General features: G+C 34.2%; 1 protein-coding gene across 2 annotated transcripts in view; it reads right to left on the bottom strand.

The window, feature by feature from the left end:
- LOC149798771 (uncharacterized) overlaps positions 1–20,060 on the bottom strand; it is a 37,726-nt gene extending 17,666 nt beyond the window's left edge. The window contains exons 1-2 of one of the 2 annotated variants that reach the window (XM_089957643.1): positions 19,904–20,060; positions 4,003–4,104 (exon numbers count right to left, since the gene is read on the bottom strand). In XM_089957643.1, the coding sequence (XP_089813769.1) occupies positions 4,003–4,101 (99 nt within the window). In that variant the 5' untranslated portion in view covers positions 4,102–4,104; positions 19,904–20,060. Of the gene's footprint in view, positions 1–4,002; positions 4,105–4,735; positions 4,967–19,903 lie in introns of those variants that run through there. The other variant, XM_089957644.1, reaches the window with a different exon arrangement.
- Between the last annotated feature and the right edge of the window lie 1,045 nt (positions 20,061–21,105).

The raw sequence follows: 21,105 nt of genomic DNA on the forward strand, positions 1-21,105 counted from the left end.
TTTGTTATGGAAATGGCAAAACTACACCCTCCCACCTTGGAACATTACTCTTTCTTGAGTATTTTGTACATGCAAACTGGTGTTTTCGAATTATAGGGTTCATGTAAATAAAAACGTACAATTTTAGCACCATGTATAGTGCATACACTGCTTAAACGTCAGTGGCAAGCAAGGCATATTGTCTTGACTAGACTAAGACTCATCGTTAAAAGCGTAAATAGGTTTGAACAATTATCGCTGGGGTACATGCTTTTTTAAAGTTATTTCACTAAACAGTGCCTAGGTCCAGGTGGTAATGAATCGCAATAGGTTACAATTGCTTTGTACGTTAATTAAAAAAAAAGAAACATAGGCTGATTTTAATTTACAACTATCTACGATTGTTTTTGGTTTAATCATTTATTAAGTTCTTGTTTAAGCAATCAATTCTTAAAAGCGAAATGCTACAGGTATCACTTTCAGTGTTAGAAATTAAATGTATATATCATGTAGCGTGGGTGGTTCATCCATGGAAACCCTATCCACCATATCAAAATAGAGGCTGCAAATTGATCCCTGAAGATTGAAAATTCAGTGATTTATTGTATTCAGTTTTACGACATGTAGGAATGAGGCAATAATGGTGCATCCATTGTATGACCAGGATCAATTATCAGAAAAGCATTGCTTATTGTTTCCTATCAACAATCATCTGGCTTCTTTGAAACTTCATGATTACCTGATGAATTTTTTTTTTCTTTTCAGGAAACTAAAGAAGCTTTCAAGAACCACAAAGAACACAATATGGCCGGAAGGAAAAGAAAACATTACGTACTGCACTTTGGAATCTGCAAGGTGAAGTTAACAAAACTACAAACAATTTAGAATATCCAGCGTTTAAATTGTCCTTTGACATAAATGATGCTATTTTATTTCCAGAAACTTGTAAAATAAATATCTCTGCTGAAAACACTCAGTTATTTTTCTCTGCATACAGTTGTTAGGCAAAAGACTACTAAAAATACCACACTGGAAAGAGAGAGACTGCTAAAAATACCTCACTGGGAGGGGAGGGACTGCTCAAAAGACCTCACTTGGAGCAGAGGGACTACTAAAAAGACCTCATTGGGAGGGGAAAGACTGCTGAAAAGGCCTCACGGAGAGGGGAGGGAGTGCTAAAAGGACCTCACGGAGGTCAGTAAATGATATTTGTATTGTATCATGGTAATTCAAGTGAACAATACTCTTTGTATTTTATCATGGAAATTCAAGTAAACAATACTCTTTGTATTTTATCATGGAAATTCAAGTGGAATATATATTTAAATTAATTCTTGTTTATTCTGGTGAATTGCTATGTGTCGGTATGAATGTAGGCACTTTCAAACTAATCAAGATATTTGTCTGTACATTTACTACGCAATACCCGAAGACTAGTTGTCAGAATGGGATTCAATCAACGGTGTTCGATAGATTACAGGAGCACATGATACGTATCGATACTCCAGAAAACACATGTACATGTATTCAATATTGTTGAGATTGTAATTTCCAGGTACATATTGACCCCCAAAATAATGTATACATTTCGTGTGTGGAAATTGTAACATACGGGTACATATTGATTTCGTACGCATTCTTAGCGATATTCTTGTGGAGTTGACATGTACGTATCCCATTTATATTCAAATTCAGGCTGGATAGGGAGAAAAATTGCCTGCTACATATAACATATTTATATGGGATTACGTAATTAATCATTATGCAAATCCAGTATAAAAGAGAATAAACTAACTTGTACTTTTGTTGATTTTACAGAAGTCTATGATTATGCTGGAAGAGATAGACTTTGGCACAAAATGCTGAAATTTTGACTTGTATTCATTTTATGTATCACATTTTTAAGTAGAGCTGAATACAGTGATAGTTTGCATGAGGAATGTATGTGTATGCAGAGATAAATCTTCAGTAATGTGTATGCAGAGATAAATCTTCAGTGATGTGTATGCAGAGATAAATCTTCAGTAATGTGTATGCAGAGATAATTCTTCAGTGATGTGTATGCAGAGATAAATCTTCAGTAATGTGTATGCAGAGATAAATCTTCAGTAATGTGTATGCAGAGATAAATCTTCAGTGATGTGTATGCAGAGATAAATCTTCAGTAATGTGTATGCAGAGATAAATCTTCAGTAATGTGTATGCATAGATAAATCTTTAGTGATGTGTATGCAGAGATAGATCAACAGCGATGTGTATGCAGAGATAGATCTTTAGTGATGTGTATGCAGAGATAGATCTATAATGACATAAAAGCAGAGATAGATCTTTAATGATGTGCATGCAGAGATAGATCTTCAGTGATATGTATGCAGGGATAGATCTTCAATGATGTATATGCAGGGATAGATCTATAAGTATGTATATGCAGGGAGAGAACTATAATGATGTGTATGCAGGGATAGATCCACAATGGCTTATATGCAGGAATAGATTATATAATGATGTGTATGCAAGGATAGATCTTCAATGATGTATATGCAGGATAGATCTATAAGTATGTATATGCAGGGAGAGAACTATAATGATGTGTATGCAGGGATAGATCCACAATGGCTTATATGCAGGAATAGATTATATAATGATGTGTATGCAAGGATAGATCTTCAATGATAGATCTTCCTTTATCCATTTCAAGATTTGTAGCTTTGTGTGCCAACATCCAATTCAATGCAGATTATAATATTCATACTTTGCTTGCCATGACTAATTGGTTTCATACAACGAACTTCACCTCAAAAAGAAGTTGCTTAAATGTGTTAATTAAATAAATGGGTACATACATACATACATACATACATACATACATACATACATGCATACATGCATACAACCGTAAGTTCTAAATACTCTAAAAGCAATAGAAATATATGAAATTGTAAATAAACCAGGCAAGTAAATAAAAGATGATAACTAAATTATTCATTCATTAATAATCTTAAATCAATGAATATGTTGATATTCAGGTGTTATCCATACTATAACAAAATTTAATTACATCTGTCATAAATTATTAGATGTACTCGAAAAGTTGTGTCAGTTTATTTAATAATCCGTTAAGCTACAGTGTTAAGAACTAAAATATTTACAGTTACTGTAGCAAGAAATAATTTGTTTCTTTCACAACCTCAGATAATGACCATTACTTTTACCAATTGTCATGGTAATGCATTCAGTAAAATTGTGAAAATAGCTTAATTCAAACGATTTTGCCACGTACTACAGACAATAACTCAAACAATTTGCAGGAGGTAAATGACACATGGAGGAAACTGACACATAGAGGTAGCTGGCACATGGAGGTAGTTGAAACATGGAGAGAGCTGACACATGGAGGTAGCTGACACGTGGAGGTAGACGGCAGACGGAGGTAGATGACACATGGAGGTAGCTAACACATGGAGGTAACTGACATCTGCTGGCTTGGTTGGATCTTTATATCACATATTATTTGAGGTATGCTCCATATCTGCATTTTGTTTTAAACAACATACCAATATTGCAAAAGATAATTACACTTTTACCTGCATGTACAGTATAGTCAGTGATATATATATATATATATATATATATATATATATATATATATATATATATATATATATATATATATATATATATATATATATATATATATATATATATATATATATATATATATATATATATATATATATATAGATAGATAGATAGATAGATAGATAGATAGATATTCACATACATACATACATAAAAGTTAGGGCATTTTACTTCGTGCTCTGCGGAGATTCGAACCCGGGTCCGCGGGTAAACGGCACGGATCACCTTGCATGTAAAAACCAACCTCTGTACAATCTCGACCATGCATATATAATCAAATAATGACATTACAGGGTCAGTAGTATATGCATTTTAAAATTGTAAATGAATTCATGAGATGCCTTGTACAGTACGGATTGTGGATTTGAGAAGAAAAATACTTACAGTTTCATTTACTTTAATGACAGCTGCGGCGTCTGACTTGAAAAAACTCAACAGTAGCACTCCAATGACAAAAAGTACAGTCTCTATTCTTAGTCTCATATCCTGTGATAATAATAATAATAATAATAATAATAATAATAATAATAATAATAGTAATAGTGATAATAATAATAATAATAATAATAATAATAATAATAATAATAACGATGATGATAATGATGATGACGATAATAATAATAATAATAATAATAATAATAATAATAATGATGATAATGATGATGATGATGATAATTTGAATAATAATAATAATAATAATAATAATAAGAAGAAGAAGAAGAAGAAGAAGAAGAAGCAGCTTCTTGTGCACACGTGGAGGAGTGTATGCATAAATCAGCATCCTAATGAAGATATGGCGCCAATTAAAAACAAAATTCTAAAAAATGTAATAATAAAAAATGTGCACAAAAATCATTTTTTTTTAAATCAACCATTTCAAATAAATTTAAAAGCGAAGTACTTCAAAATCAAAGATACAAAGTAATGATGTTAAATGATTGAAAATGTATATAGAGTCAAAGAGAAGATTACAAATATTGAAGCTGAACAGTTGAATATTGTTAAATATTTCAAGGAAGGAAATGCAAGCACACATGTCTCACGTGTTAACAGAGATCGTTTAAAAGCAAGACTGTTAATATATAAAACAAATATCTAGCTGACAAAATTTACTTACGTAGAATAATTGGCTATTCTTGAAGTGGTATTAAGAACGGGTCTCATCAAACAGAAGAGAAAATTTAAAAGCAGGCAAGCCGTGGGTTATTAGAGGAAATGAATAACAACGAACACAAAATAAGCGACCGCTGGTTGTCTACGCGTCTCTTTCCATATATCCGTGATATTTAGAGCTGTATCAGACATCAAGAACAGGCGATAAAGCCATGCAGAAACAAAAACATATAATGAAATTTTGCCCACACGCTGTTTGATAACGGTAGCAGGACACAAAACATTGTATATAGTATTTATGAAATGAGCCATCCCATAATTATCTCCTGCTATTATTTCTTGATAATAAATGTCAGACAGCAGGTAATTACCGATCTAATGGCCCATCTTCATTAATGTTTGTATACGAGTAATGTGGATTAAATTTAGTTTACCTCCCAATTATCGTGATCCTATTGATAGACTTCCATTTCATGATTCATATCACAACGGGAATGAGTTTTGCGATTGCATTATTGAAAACAGTGCTTTATGGATATAAAGTCCACATGGGTTAAAATTGATGACGTTCTATAATAGCTGTGTTTAAAAATCGACATAATTATCTTCTTTAACTACTTTGTCTTTAAATCGCCACTCGATGCCGTAACTACATGGAAAGGGTTGTAGAAAATTATTATTAAAACATGGTACGAAAACGTTGAAATGAAGGTCAATGGTTTTTCTACGCAAATTTAAATAAGAAAGTACAAGTAATAAGCATTGATGGATAAAATAGTTTTGCCGTTTTGGATATCTGCTCTTTATTTGTTTTATTTACGATTGTAAATATTGCATTACACAAATTTTGTAACGTCTTCTACACATGGTCTTAATCTGAGACGTATTAAGTTGTCAGAAGTTTCAAGTCAGTTAATTTGATTACAAAATAGACATTGGCAGAAGTATAATTTGATTACAAAATAGACATTGGCAGAAGCATCGTCAGTTAAGTAGATGACAGAAACGACGTTGTCAGACGTATCAAATCAGTTAACTAGATTACAAAATTGACGTTGGTAAAAGTTGCAAGTCAGTTAACTACATTACAAAATAGACGTTGGCATGAATTTGCAAGTCAGTTAACTAGATTACAAAACCGATGTTGGTAGAAGTTTCAAGTCAGTTAACTAGATTACAAAATTGACGAGTCAGAAGTTTAAAGTAAGCTAACTAGATTACAATCTTGATGTTGGCATTAGTTTCAAGTCAGTTTCAGTTAACTAGATTACACTAGATTACAAAACTGGCGTTGTCAGAAGCTTCAAGTCAGCTAACTCGATTACAAAATAGACGTTGGTAGAAGTTTCAAGCCAGTTAACTAGATTACAAACTTGACGTTGGCATTAGTTTTAAGTCAGTTAACTAGATTACAAAATTGACATTGGCAGAAGATTCAAGTCTGTTAACTGGATTACAAAATAGACGTAGGCAGAAATATCGTCAGTTAAGTAAATGACAAAAACGACGTTGTCAAAAGTATCAAGTCAGTTAGCTAGATTCCATATTAGTTGCATATCAAAACTGATATCAAACCAAGATGTCTCCTTGCGACTTTGCTTTTAATTATTATTGCATTGGCAGTCGTCATTTTTTTATAAAGTAAGGGACACAGTGGTAAGTGGGGCTTGGGTACATGGGTACATCGAACGTAACGAAACATTTTCTTTAGATTATGTTGACTTAATGTAATTGTTTTTCATTTTTCTTCTTCACCCATTACATCTCTTGTGTGTATGTGTGAGAGAGAGAGAGAGAGAGACAGACAGACAGAGAGACAGAGAAGGAAGGAATTGTTGATTAATTAAGCCAGATTTTATGAAATATGTAAAATAGAAGTCTTTGTTTTTCTGCTTTGTTCTGTTATATTTTGTTGTTAGTGTTATTGTTTTGTTTGGGGAGTTGGGTTTTTTTGGTGGGGTCTGTGGGGTTCATTTAATTCTTTTTTTTTTTTTATTAGAATTGGTAAAATAAAATCAAATGTACAGTAACTACAAAATTACAAAACTTTGCACCATTATATTCCGACTGCTAGTTTAAAAACTCAATTTTCTTACATGTCATGTTCAGATCTAGTATGTGGCGCCCCGAGTGACCGAGTGGTCTAAAGCGCTCGCCGTTACGGATCACTGTCATCTCACCTCTGCCTACGTGGGTTCGAGTCTTGGACTCGGCCAATGTAGGTACATGAGAAAGCTTGCCAGTAGCTTCTCGTGGGTCGGTGGTTCTTCCCGGAGTTTTGCTGAAAATGGCGTTAAACAACAGCAACAGGTCTATTGTGTGCATATATTCCGAATGTTATATTCATGTCTATTGTGTGTATCTGTTATGTGCAAATGAAATAATAATTAAAATAAAACCACAAAAATTAAACCTGACTGCTGTACACCTCTTCCTATCCTGTTTTATTTTTATTTTTATTTTTTTGTTTGACTATTTTTTCTATGATTTATAAATTATCACACATTTAAAAGTGTACACAACTGACCATTTGGTGTGATAAGACAGAATATAACAATATTTGTACTTAAAGCACCTTTTCGCTTTCTTCTGTGTATCCTGAAGGTTTTTATTTACTTTCACATACGAAGAAATATAACGAGGCAATGCTTGCAGTCTAACAAATACTGTTTATTATTTCCCATATCAGACCATGAAGATAATGTAAAACTAATGAGATCTTGACCTTTGGAGACATGCAGATATTTGTATGACTAGTTCTTATTGACTGAAAGGGGAACACAATCGTAATAAAGGGTCATACAGTCATATTCCCAATTTCAGTATGTCTAAAACTGCGAAGAGCCTGCTATTTATGAAGTGTGGCCACATACTGACTTTTATAAATGCTCTTAATGGGTGTACCGTCCAAATATTCCTTGTTTTCAATCAGTCGCAAAATTGAATATTCACATTTTTCACAGCACTGAAACTTCGGCAGTATTTAAGAACTGAATAAAGAGAATAAAGTGCTAAAAACATGCGATTTCAACTAAATGCTAAAAACATGCGATTTCAACTAAATGCTAAAGACATGCGATTTCAACTAAATGCTAAAGACATGCAATTTCAACTAAATGCTAAAGACATGCAATTTCAACTAAGTGCAAAAACATGCAATTTCAACTAAATGCTAAAGACATGCAATTTCAACTAAGTGCTAAAGACGTGCAATTTCAACTAACTTTTTAAACATGCAATTTCAACTAAGTGCTAAAGACGTGCAATTTCAACTAACTTTTTAAACATGCAATTTCAACTAAGTGCTAAAACGTGCAATTTCAACTTAGTGCTAAAACATGCAATTTCAACTAAGTGCTAAAGACATGCAATTTCAGCTAAGAGCTAAAGACGTGCAATTTCAATTGAAAGAGTTGCCATCGTATCTTGACCATCACATGTTTGCTACTTAGTGTGTGTCATTTATTACTTATAACCTGTAATTATATCGAACTATTTGTCATTATAAACAATTTCTAGCGTATTTTACCCTAACACAAAAGAATAAATTTTTCAGATTTAGATCCAAACACAATTACCTTGGTTATGTCACTATTCGTGATAAGTCTTACTGGTCAATAAGTCTTACGCGTCAATAAGTCTTACGCGTCACAATGGTCCACATGATAAACACAATTGGAGTATCATCAGCCTAGGCAAGAACCATACTCTCAAGAACAGTTAATCTGAATTGCAATACATTCTTATACCGTATTTGGTTTGGAAAATAAAGTAGATGATTCAGGGTCATTAACAAGTATGACGGGAGATCCGATTGGCCGAGTGGTCTAAAGCACTCGGTTTTACCGCTCATTCGGGTTCAAGCCTGGAGCTCGGCCAATGTGGGTATTTAAGAAAGCTTGTCTGTAGCTTCCCATGGGTCGTTGGTTCTTTTTCATTTTTCTGGGTTCTTTGTCCACCAGTTATATTGGCCGCCGTATATAGCCTATCATGTGCTGAAAAGTGGTACTAAACCAACAGAGCATGGCAAATAAATCAGGAGATACGTTTTCCCATTTTACATGAAGTAAGGCATGACCCTCTGAGTACTGGTTTTCAAGCTTAAATAGATAATGTGTTGAATTTATTAGACTTGATGGTTTCGCTTATTTCTGTTACATAGTTTAAGACCAAAGGGTCGTAACAGCAATAGGTTCTACATCTCCAGAATGCACATAATGGTGCAATAATTTGGCTGTGCATGGCTGGGATATCATAGATCTGGACAGAAAATCATGGTTTGTTTATCTCTGAAGCTGGTCTCGTGGTCTCCGCATCGGACTCGCTCGAATCATGGTCACATTAGCATCAATATATTCCAGTCTCAGACTCTCCAGCTCAAGTTTTGCATTGATCTCATCAGACCAGTGCATCATTTATATTTCACTTTGCACTCGGTAATGTGGGCCATGTTACTGATAACTGTGGTACTGTATATGCGGAAGTGGACCTAAGGCAGGATCTGGGTCTCTCCTTTACGGCCCTTCTATTGGAGGGATAATTTATCTCCGGTTTGTTTTCTTTCACCTTTTGTAAGTTTCTTTTAAACCAGAAGACTCATCTTTCTACCTTTTTAGCCGATCCGGTTTAACGGCTATCTAATATAATTATCCTCTTGGTTGATTGTATTGATTTTTAATCCTGTAATCTAACCAAAATATTTCTCATGATTTTTGCTACTGTTTTGGATAATACCAACTTATGCCTCATGCATGATCAATTTATGTCACATGCATGATCAAGTTATATCACATGCATGATCAGTTTATACTACATGTATGATCAGTTTATATCACATGCATGATCAGTTTTACTCAGTTTATAAGCATCTTACATTATAGTTTCAATGTCGTCCTTTTAGTACCTGAGGCAAACTATGGTAGGTTCTTGTCTTATTTTGTGATTCCAGAGTAATATATGATGTGTCCGTAGACAATGGGTCCTTTGATTTTACAGCGATTCACGGCAAATACCAAGCTTGTCACGGAATAACTTTCTCAAATTCTATTTGATATTTTGTGGACATGCAAGAGAAGTTGTTTACATGCGTCGTTGTTTGAAAGTGTATGTGCTTTACCCCGATTCATAAGAAAGGATGTCCACTGACAAGAACTTATCTGACTCACAACTGCTGGATTTCGTACAGCAATTTCGTGGAAAACATTAGCGATTGCGTGTGAATTATTGGAACTCGTTGTCAGTACTAAATAAACAAAAACTGATCCATATTAAATAGTTGTTGTAGTATGGTATATCACTTTTGGTTGGAAAACACACCGTAAGCAGAAGAATATTGCATCCGTTATAAAAATGCTGTCACGTCATCCTAATGCCGTTGCATGCGTTCCAAGTGCATCAAATATTATGATTTTTCGCACATTTTCAAAAAATAAATCAATTTAAAAACAAACATCATATGCTTTCTCGTGCCGTAAACACATTTAAAGATCATTGCTGAGAGAAATCAATTAACGAATCCAATATTACTTAGAGTTGTTGTTGTTGTTGTTGTGGGGTTTAACGCCATTTTTCAGCACACGATAGGCTATACATGGCGGCCAGTATTAATGGTGGAGGAAGAACCCGAGAAAACCCTGGAAAGAACCACCGACCCACGAGAAGCTACTGGCAAGCTTTCTCACATACCCACATATTACTTAGAGAATTGGCAAGACAGATGCAAAAATAAATAACTTTTCTTGGAGTGATTTTCATCTTACTGGTAGACATGCTGGTTTTAGTCATGAAACCGTAATGAAAAAAGGCATTAAAATGGAGAAAGCGTGTCATTAATTAAGCAAGTAATTAGTTATTCCATAAGAAATACCCAAAATGACGCTTGTGTCGTTTTCTGTTAGGTTTCAATTTATTTTAATGATATGAATCTTAGAAAATGAAGTTTAAAAAATACCCTTCCACTTAAGAAAATATATTCACATGAAAGCATGATGCATAAAGCGGAGAAAAAATTAAAGAATTTTATATTGTACAATACCTTAGCGGTTTTCTGTTTACCAAACAAACAAACAAAAAAATCCCCGCTCAATTGCAGATTAATAAAACATTTAAATATCAGGTGTCAGGTAATAATGAACGAGGTGCTGACCACATTACATGATGGAAGAACAAATTATTCTTTCGCCTTCTCAATTACTGGTATAAAAGCTTTAGATTTGGCATGAATAGCATTATGTAACCTAAATGCTTTTACTCTGTTCGCAGCGTTATTAAATAACATGCACATGGGTCGTGAGAGTTACACAGAATGCACGTGCGCCCTTCAATCCCTGTTAATATTTCTTTGTCATGCCAATACTACTGAAAAGTGTGCAATAAATTTAACAAATTTAACTTCCCTTCCTGAAGACTAGTTTGTACGCTTTTCTTTATATCCCATACAAGTCATCTACTGTGAAAAAAAGTGTCGTGTCGTATATGCTCAAGGTGCTTTTAAACGTTTTGAGTTTATATAATACAAAAGAATATCACATTATAATTATAAATGAATCCTATGAAACACACGATAACTTAATTTAAGCTAGCAATCTTGTAAAAATTACAATCATATACAATCACTTGCAAATTGTTCGTTTGTAATTGAGTACATATTAGTGTGTACTTGACTTCTTATACCCACACGTTTAATTACAGCACATAATTATTCATACCAGGTTACAGAAAATGAATTAAACTAATTACAGGTTTTGTGTACATAAAGCTGTTTAAACATAGATTTAAAATGATATTTTTAGTTTTATTTGCCAGTCAAACGATAACATACTCCTGAAGAAATGATCAAACTATTGAAAGATACAAGACAGTCAATGCTAATTTAAAATCTATTCTAACACAAGATATAAAGTTGTGAAGTAATTTATACAAAGCATGATATTATAGGTTATACACGATGATTGTCTATACACGATGGTTGTCTATACACGATGATTGTCTATACACGATGATTGTCTATATACGTTTTTCCACATTTTATTTGTCCTGCCTGTTTTTCCTTCTTTCTACCTCATAAAGAATATGACGTCATTTTCGTTAGTCAGCGCATTATATCTTAGTCAGTGAATTAGGCACAATGGTCTCAAAAGTTACTTTCCTAAAATAATTTGATTACTTTGTCTCACCAATGATTTATATCGGTGCTAGCAGTCATTGGGAAAAAGATATTATGTTCTTTTCAAATCCAATAATTCTAGCTTTCATGCAGACCACTAGTCTTTTGTATGACTTCACGATTTCAAGCAGACCACAAGTCTATTTGGATGAATACATGACTTTAAGCAGACCACTGGTCTTTTGTATGAATACAAGATTTTAAGCACACAGCACATCTATTTGGATGAATACACGATTTTAAGCAGACCACTAGTCTTTTTGGATGAATACACGATTTTTAGCAAACCACTAGTCTTTTTGGATGAATACACGAATTTTAGCAAACCACTGGTCTTTTTGGATCAATACAAGATTTTTAGCAAACCACTGGTCTTTTGTTTGAATACTCGATTTTAAGCAGACCACAAGTCTTTTTGTATGAATACGCGATTTTAAGCAGACCAGACGTCTATTTGGATGAATACATCATTTTAAACAAACCACTGGTCTTTTGTATGAATAAACGATTTAAAGCAGACCACAAATCTATTGGGATGAATACCCAATTTTAAGCAAACCACTAGTCTATTTGGATGAATACACGATTTTAAGCAAACCACTGGTGTTTTATATGAATACACGATTTAAAGCAGACCACAAGTCTATTTGGATGAATACATGATTTTAATCAGACCACAAGTTTATTTGGATGAATACACGATTTTAAGCAAACGACTAGTCTATTTGGATGAATACGCGATTTTAAGCAGACCAGAAGTTTATTTGGATGAATACACGATTTTAAGCAGACCACACGTCTATTTGGATGAATACATCATTTTAAGCAAACCACTGGTCTTTTGTATGAATACACGATTTAAAGCAGACCACAAGTCTATTTGGATGAATGCCCAATTTTAAGCAAACCACTAGTCTATTTGGATGAATACACGATTTTAAGCAAACCACTGGTGTTTTATATGAATACACGATTTAAAGCAGACCACAAGTCTATTTGGATGAATACATGATTTTAATCAGACCACAAGTTTATTTGGATGAATACACGATTTTAAGCAGACCACACGTCTATTTGGATGAATACATCATTTTAAGCAAACCACTGGTCTTTTGTATGAATACACGATTTAAAGCAGACCACAAGTCTATTTGGATGAATGCCCAATTTTAAGCAAACCACTAGTCTATTTGGATGAATACACGATTTTAAGCAAACCACTGGTGTTTTATATGAATACACGATTTAAAGCAGACCACAAGTCTATTTGGATGAATACATGATTTTAATCAGACCACAAGTTTATTTGGATGAATACACGATTTTAAGCAGACCACAAGTCTATTTGGATGAATATAAGATTTTAAGCAGACCACAAGTCTTTTTGGATGAATACACGATTTTAAGCAGACCACAAGTCTATTTCGTTGAATACACGATTTTAAGCAAACCACTGGTCTTTTGTATGAATACACGATTTAAAGCAGACCACAAGTCTTTTTGTATGAATACGCGATTTTAAGCAGACCAGAAGTCTATTTGGATGAATGCACGATTTAAAGCATACCACAAGTCTTTTTGTATGAATACGCGATTTTAAGCAGACCAGACGTTTATTTGGATGAATGCACGATTTTAAGTAGACCACAAGTCTGTTTGGATGAATACACACGATTTTAAGCAGAGAGCACGTCTATTTGGATGAATACACGATTTTATGCAGACCACAAGTCTATTTGGATGAATACACGATTTTATGCAGACCACAAGTCTATTTGGATGAATACACGATTTTAAGCAGACAAGAAGTATTTTTTATGAATACGCGATTTTAAGCAGACTACAAGTTTATTTGGATGCATACACGATTTTAAGCAGATCACAAGTCTGTTTGGATAAATACACGATTTTAAACATCCAACAAGTCTTTTTGGATGAATGCACGATTTTAAGCAGTCTATAATTTTCTTTGGTTGAATACACGATTTTAAGCAGACCAGAAGTCTATTTGGATGGATGCAATATTTTAAGCAGACCACAAGTCTGTTTGGATGAATACACGATTTTAAGCAGACCAGAAGTCTATTTGGTTGAATACACGATTTTAAGCAGACCAGAAGTCTATTTGGATGAATGCAATATTTTAAGCAGACCACAAGTCTATTTGGATGAAGACACAATTTTAAGCAGACCACAAGTCTATTTGGATGAATACACGATTTTAAGCAGACCAGAAATCTTCATTGATGAATTTGAGATTTTAAGCAGACTATAAGTTTATTTGGATGAAGACACAATTTTAAGCAGATCACAAGTCTGTTTGGATGAATACGCGATTTTAAGCAGACCAGAAGTCTATTTGGATGAATGCAATATTTTAAGCAGACCACAAGTCTATTTAGATGAAGACACGATTTTAAGCAGACCACAAGTCTGTTTGGATGAATACGCGATTTTAAGCAGACCAGAAATCTTTTTGGATGAATTTGAGATTTTAAGCAGACTATAAGTTTATTTGGATGCATACACGATTTTAAGCAGATCACAAGTCTGTTTGGATAAATACACGATTTTAAGCATCCAACAAGTCTTTTTGGATGAATGCACGATTTTAAGCAGTCTATAAGTTTCTTTGGTTGAATACACGATTGTAAGCAGACCAGAAGTCTATTTGGATGAATGCAATATTTTAAGCAGACCAGAAGTCTATTTGGATGAATACACGATTTTAAGCAGACCAGAAGTCTACTTGGTTGAATACACGATTTTAAGCAGACCAGAAGTCTATTTGGATGAATGCAATATTTTAAGCAGACCACACGTCTATTTGGATGAATACACGACTTTAAGCAGACCACAAGTCTATTTGGATGAAGAGACAATTTTAAGCAGACCACGAGCCTATTTGGATGAATACACGATTTTAAGCAGACCAGAAGTCTATTTGGTTGAATACACGATTTTAAGCAGACCAGAAGTCTATTTGGATGAATGCAATATTTTAAGCAGACCACAAGTCTATTTGGATGAAGACACAATTTTAAGCAGACCACGAGCCTATTTGGATGAATACACGATTTTAAGCAGACCAGAAATCTTTTTGGATGAATTTGAGATTTTAAGCAGACTATAAGTTTATTTGGATGAAGACACAATTTTAAGCAGATTACTAGTCTGTTTGGATGAATACGCGATTTTAAGCTGACTGGAAAGTAATTTCCAGTAATCACTTTTTACAAAGACGATAACTTCTCTCTTAAAGGAATCTTATAAACAAAAACTTACAGAATCCTCTTTTATGTATGGACGGTATTATTAATCGAGGGATGGTGTATGTGTGTGTGTGTGTGTGTGTGTGTAGCATGATGTCCCACCCAGTCACATTATCCTGACACAAGGCCGACCAGTCCTAACAATAACCTCTTAATGCTGAGCCCCAAGCGTGGCATCTGTTAGTACCATTTGTTTAAGTCTTTGGTATGACGTGGCCAGAGATCGACCCCACAACCTCCCGAATCCGAGGCGGACGCTGTAACCACTAGGCCACCAGAGCGGTAATCGGGAGCTAGAAGGTAGCACTGTTGAACATATTGATAGATACGTAGAAGAGAGCACTGATGGGCATATTGGTAGATACGTGGAAGAGAGCACTGATGGACATATTGATAGATACGTGGAAGAGAGCACTGATGGACATATTGATAAATACGTGGAAGAGAGCACTGATGGACATATTGATATATACTTGGAAGTGAGTACTGATAGACATATTGATATATTCTTGGAACAGACCACTTATTGATACGTGGAAGAGAACAATGTTGGACGTATTGATAGATACGTGGAACATAGCACTGTTGGATATATTGATAGATACGTGGAAGAGAGCACTGATAGAAACGTGGAAGAGAGTACTGTTGGACGTATTGATATATACGTGGAAGAGAGCACTGTTGGTAGGACATTGATAGATACGTGGAAGAGAGAAAAGATGGACACATTGGTAGATACGTCGAAGAGAGCACTGTTGGGCATATTGATAGATACGTGGAAGAGAGCACTGTTGGTAGGACATTGATAGATACGTGGAAGAGAGCACTGATAGACATATTGATAGATACGAGGAAGCACTGATGGAGAAGTTGATAGATACATGGAAGAGAGCACTGTTGTACATATTGATAGATACTTGGACGAGAGCACTGTTGGACACATTGGTAGATACTTGGAAGAGAGTACTGGTAGACATATTGATAGATATTTGGAATAGAGCACTGACGGATGTATTGATAGATACGTGGAAGAAAGCATTGCTAGATACGTGGAGGAGAGCACTGTCGGACATGTTGATAGATACGTGGAAGAGAGCACTGTTGGTAGGACATTGATAGATACGTGGAAGAAAGCAGTGATGGACACATTGATAGATACATGGAAGAGCACTGCTGGACATATTGATAGATACGTGAAAGAGAGCAATGTTGGTAGGACATTGATATATACATATAAGAAAGCACTGATGGACATATTGATAGATACGCGGAAGAGAGCACGTATGGACACTTTAATAGATACATGGAAGAGAGCGCTGATGGAGAAGTTGATATATACGTGGAAGGGAGCACTGTTGGACACATTAATAGATACGTGGAAGAGAGCACTGTTGGACATATTGATAGATACGTGGAAGAGAGCACTGATTGACATATTGATTGATACGTGGAAGAGAGCACTGTTGGTAGGATATTGATAGATGCGTGGAAGAGAGCACTGTTGGTATGATTTTGACAGACACGTGGAAGAGAGTACTGATGGACACATTGATAGATACGAAAGAGAGGCACTGATGGACATATTGATGGATGGATATAAGATAGTATTAATTAACATATGAATGAATAGATGGAAGGCAGCATGCATATACATATATATATATATATATATATATATATATATATATATATATATATATATATATATATATATATATATATATATATATATGGGGGTGGGGGTGGGGGTGAGCTTTTCTTTGGATTAACTAGATATGCAGCTCGAGAGTGTACAGTATTATAATGATTAGCAGATTCACCAATCGCAAGGACAGACAAAATATTATTGAAGGGAATTATTAGCAGCATCAGTGGAGTCGTTGACTGCTCACCTACATGTTAACACAATGGCGTTATGGTGTTCAGTGTATAGGGAAGTATAGATTATGTACAGGGATTTTGTGCTGTGAGGTACAGTGTACATAGAACTACGGACTCATTACATAAGGCCCTAAAACATGTGCCTGTTTCCTATTGCACTTGTTTTAAAATTAGGGTAGTGGGTAGTTTTCTTACATTATGTATATTAAAATGATTGGTATATATAATAAACTAAGCACCTCAAGCTAAAGCAGCTCACTTAGGTAGATGTACAAATTAATTTCGAGAATTTGATTTATTTGTAACCCTTTGAGGAGTACAAGTGTTAGTGTCAGCATAATATATATATATATATATATATATATATATATATATATATATATATATATATATATATATATATATATATATATATATATATGCATTTGGGGGTATGGATAAATTTCAATGACTCTGAGTTAACATATTCAGTGTACAAACTCGGTACCTAAAGACCAGGGATTGTGTACTATAGTGTACAGTATATTTAGAAGTACAGGCTCGGTACCTAAAGATCAGGGATTGTGTACTATGATGTACAGTGTATTTAGAAAAAAACAGATTCAGCACAGGAAGTTAATGATTATGTGGTATGATGTACAGTGTGAAAGGTAAGTAAATATGAGAAGTATTTACCGTGAAAATAGACATGATTAGAGCGTACGTAAAACATTCTCCTTACTGTGTGCGACATCCTTTAACTAATTGCTTAGGCCATTGACGTATGGAAATATAAGCTCTTTGGCATAGATACAAAACCAAATCCATGGACGTACATGGAGTGATCATCCGAGGGACTGTGTAGTTTGCGTCAAAACCAAACCCATTTTCTAAACAAATAACATATCTCGCAAACGCTATTCAGAGTCGTTCAGCAAGCGGAACCTAAAGGATTCCGGGGAATTTCTCCTGGAGATCATTCATTACAATGGTTCTTTTGTCAATAAATTTGGTGTTCGAATTAATTTTCTCAAATACTTAAGCAACATAATAAAGTGCGTATTCAGCTTTTGCACACTGTATCATTAATAATTCATCTGAATAGCAGTGTACATAATAAATACCTTACGTTTAAAGTATGTATGTAAAGGCGGTGTATTTACATATTAAATATTTTTCGTTAAGATTATTTATGTAAAGGCGTTGTACGTACATACTAAATACATTACGTTTAGATTATTTATGTAAAGGCGGGGTATGTACGTAACAAATACCTTACGTTTAGATTAGGTGGCAGGGTCCAGTTTCGTAAATATGGATATATTTGTGAACTAGGTGTTTCGGGCTTGTGTTGTTCTTGATATTGATGTCAAGTATATACACCATCCATAATTACTCTGCAGTATGTTGATGGTGAAATACCAATAGTCGGCTAGGAAGAAGAGCTAGCCTCCTATAGCAGTAAACACATGGGTTTGGGGCAAGCAGAATATCTCACAACTATTTTTAATTGCATCAGCCTGTTTAGAACACACTATTGTGCAGAATTTTCATCTAGGAAAAAGGTTTGGGTTCGCATAGTGAGCATCACATGGTGTCAAAAATGACTTTCGGACATGAAGATTGCAGTTATAAATTTGGGATTGGGGTGCATGAACTTCATTTGATATGAACTGCCATTGGCTTCTCTGGTCAAGTGGATAATAGTCTTTTGCTTTGTTTTAATATAGGTATCCAAAAATCAACACCATTTTGACTTCACTTTTGTATTAGATTTTTTAATGATTTTTTTAATACTAGGTCGCTGATTACGGCATTAAATTTGTACATAAAAACTGGCCCCTGCCCCCTTATGTCTGTAAAGGAGATATATGTATAGAATAAATACCTTACGTTTAGATTATGTATGTAAAGGCGGTGTATGTACATAATAAATGCCTTACGTTAAGATTATGTACGTAAACCGATGTAGGTACAGAATAAATGCCCTATGTTTAGATTATGTACGTAAAGGTGGTGTATGTGCATAATAAATACCTTACGTTTAGATTATGTATGTAAAGGCGGTGTATGTACATAATAAATGCCTTACGTTTAGATTATTACGTAAACCGATGTAGGTACAGAATAAATGCCCTATGTTTAGATTATGTACGTAAAGGTGGTGTATGTGCATAATAAATACCTTACGTTTAGATTATGTATGTAAAGGCGGTGTATGTACATAATAAATGCCTTACGTTTAGATTATTACGTAAACCGATGTAGGTACAGAATAAATGCCCTATGTTTAGATTATGTACGTAAAGGCGAACAGGCACTAAATAAAATACAGTTCGTTTGCTATTTTATTTTCTTAAACGAATACATGAAAAGCTAGAACATTAGTGCAAAATAATTTTCATTTTTTAAATAAGAAAAATATTACGTCATTCAAATGAGAACTAGTTTTACAATACAAATTATCCCAATTAACGTACCCCCCCCCCACTTACTAGATTACTTTACTTTAACAGTCACTAATTGCAGTCTTCGATTTTAACAAAAACACACAAAAAAAGAATGTCCATGAATGCAAAGTGTCATATCAATCAAAGCAAGATAACGTTTCATAATATCTCTATAAATTGATGTGAGGGTTTCGTGTCAAAACATGTATCATATACGTCATTTAACAGACGAGCCATTCCATTAAAACAACGGTCAAATAGAAAACACCTGTCAAACAACAAAACACATGTCAAATAAAATAAAACATGACGCTTCTTGAAACGTTTATAGGTTTGTCTTCAAAAGAAAGAAAAGAGAATTCTTAAGATGCATTTTTCTATTAAACAAGCAAAATCTGCCAGAAAATGTTAAAAGTTGTACTCACTGCGAAAGGCAACAGAAATCTATCAATGTCGGAGACTGGCGCCCGTCGAGATCAAGTAACTAACTAATGCTTTTCGTGGTTCCTTAAGACGCAATAACCTTCAGCAGTGGGAGGGCTTTAAATTGATTAGCAAGGAATACAGAGCAATGAAGGATGAAGATAAAGCATAGCTATCATTATTCAGTTTACCGCTATCGGTCGGAGCCTGGTGAGCGCAGCGAGTCATGTGACACTGTCCTTAATCTGATTGGTTGCATATGTATTTCAACGCTACGATGATATGACATAAAATATGGCAATTCTTAGTATCTTAATTTCATTGAGACCAGACGACATGTAGGATTGTGAGCGCACTTTTACATTTTAAAATAAATTCTATGGTAGGTTGTTTACAAAAATGGGGTTTATAAATCATGGTCGGGTCCAATTTATTTTGCTGTTTTGGGTTTTTTATACGAGAGTGCGAATATACTGATTTGCAGTAGCTCTTGGATTCTCTGTGCAAAAAGAACACCAAGAAAAATTGAAGTAGATTGATCCTGACAGCGAGAAGACTCTAATTTTATATAAAACAAAATACGCCATATTTTCTACCTTGTACTTTGTAGAGTAGATACTATATTGAAAATATTTTCATAGCATAAATAGTAACAATTCTCAATATTGTGATAGACTCAGCATTTTCAGAAAGTTTAAATAAATATTTCATGAGTTTAACCCAAAAACATCAATCTGAATATCAAGAGATAATGTGTATTTATTTATTGGCGTAGATGGTATAAAGTATAGTCCAAGCTATGTGTCTACAAAATAAGATCAAGGAAAATATTTTTAAAAAATGTTGATCTGTAGCATCACAATACAAAGATTCTTCAACTTCCAGAAAAGATGAAGATATACATAGTGCATCCAGTGATGATAACACCTGAAGAAAAAAAAACATATCATTAATCTAGACTGCAAAAACAGAAGTGTATGAGGAAGGATTAAATTGCGTATTGATGTCGATAAATACACAAGCTTGTATTCCACTGAATTTACACTTAAATTCGAAGATCTCGTAGACTTAACAGACAGATCCACAAAGCTGTGATAAAACAGAGATATAATTTCTAGAAAACAAAGCTAGATCCAACTATCACATGGAAAACCTGCATATGAAGTAGCTGTCGTTGTACCAATGAAAGGTGTAGCAAACTTTG

The sequence above is a fragment of the Sinohyriopsis cumingii genome, chromosome 5 (assembly GCF_028554795.1).
Source record: "Sinohyriopsis cumingii isolate HCF-2022 chromosome 5, ASM2855479v2, whole genome shotgun sequence".
Taxonomy (NCBI): Eukaryota; Metazoa; Mollusca; class Bivalvia; order Unionida; family Unionidae; genus Sinohyriopsis; species Sinohyriopsis cumingii.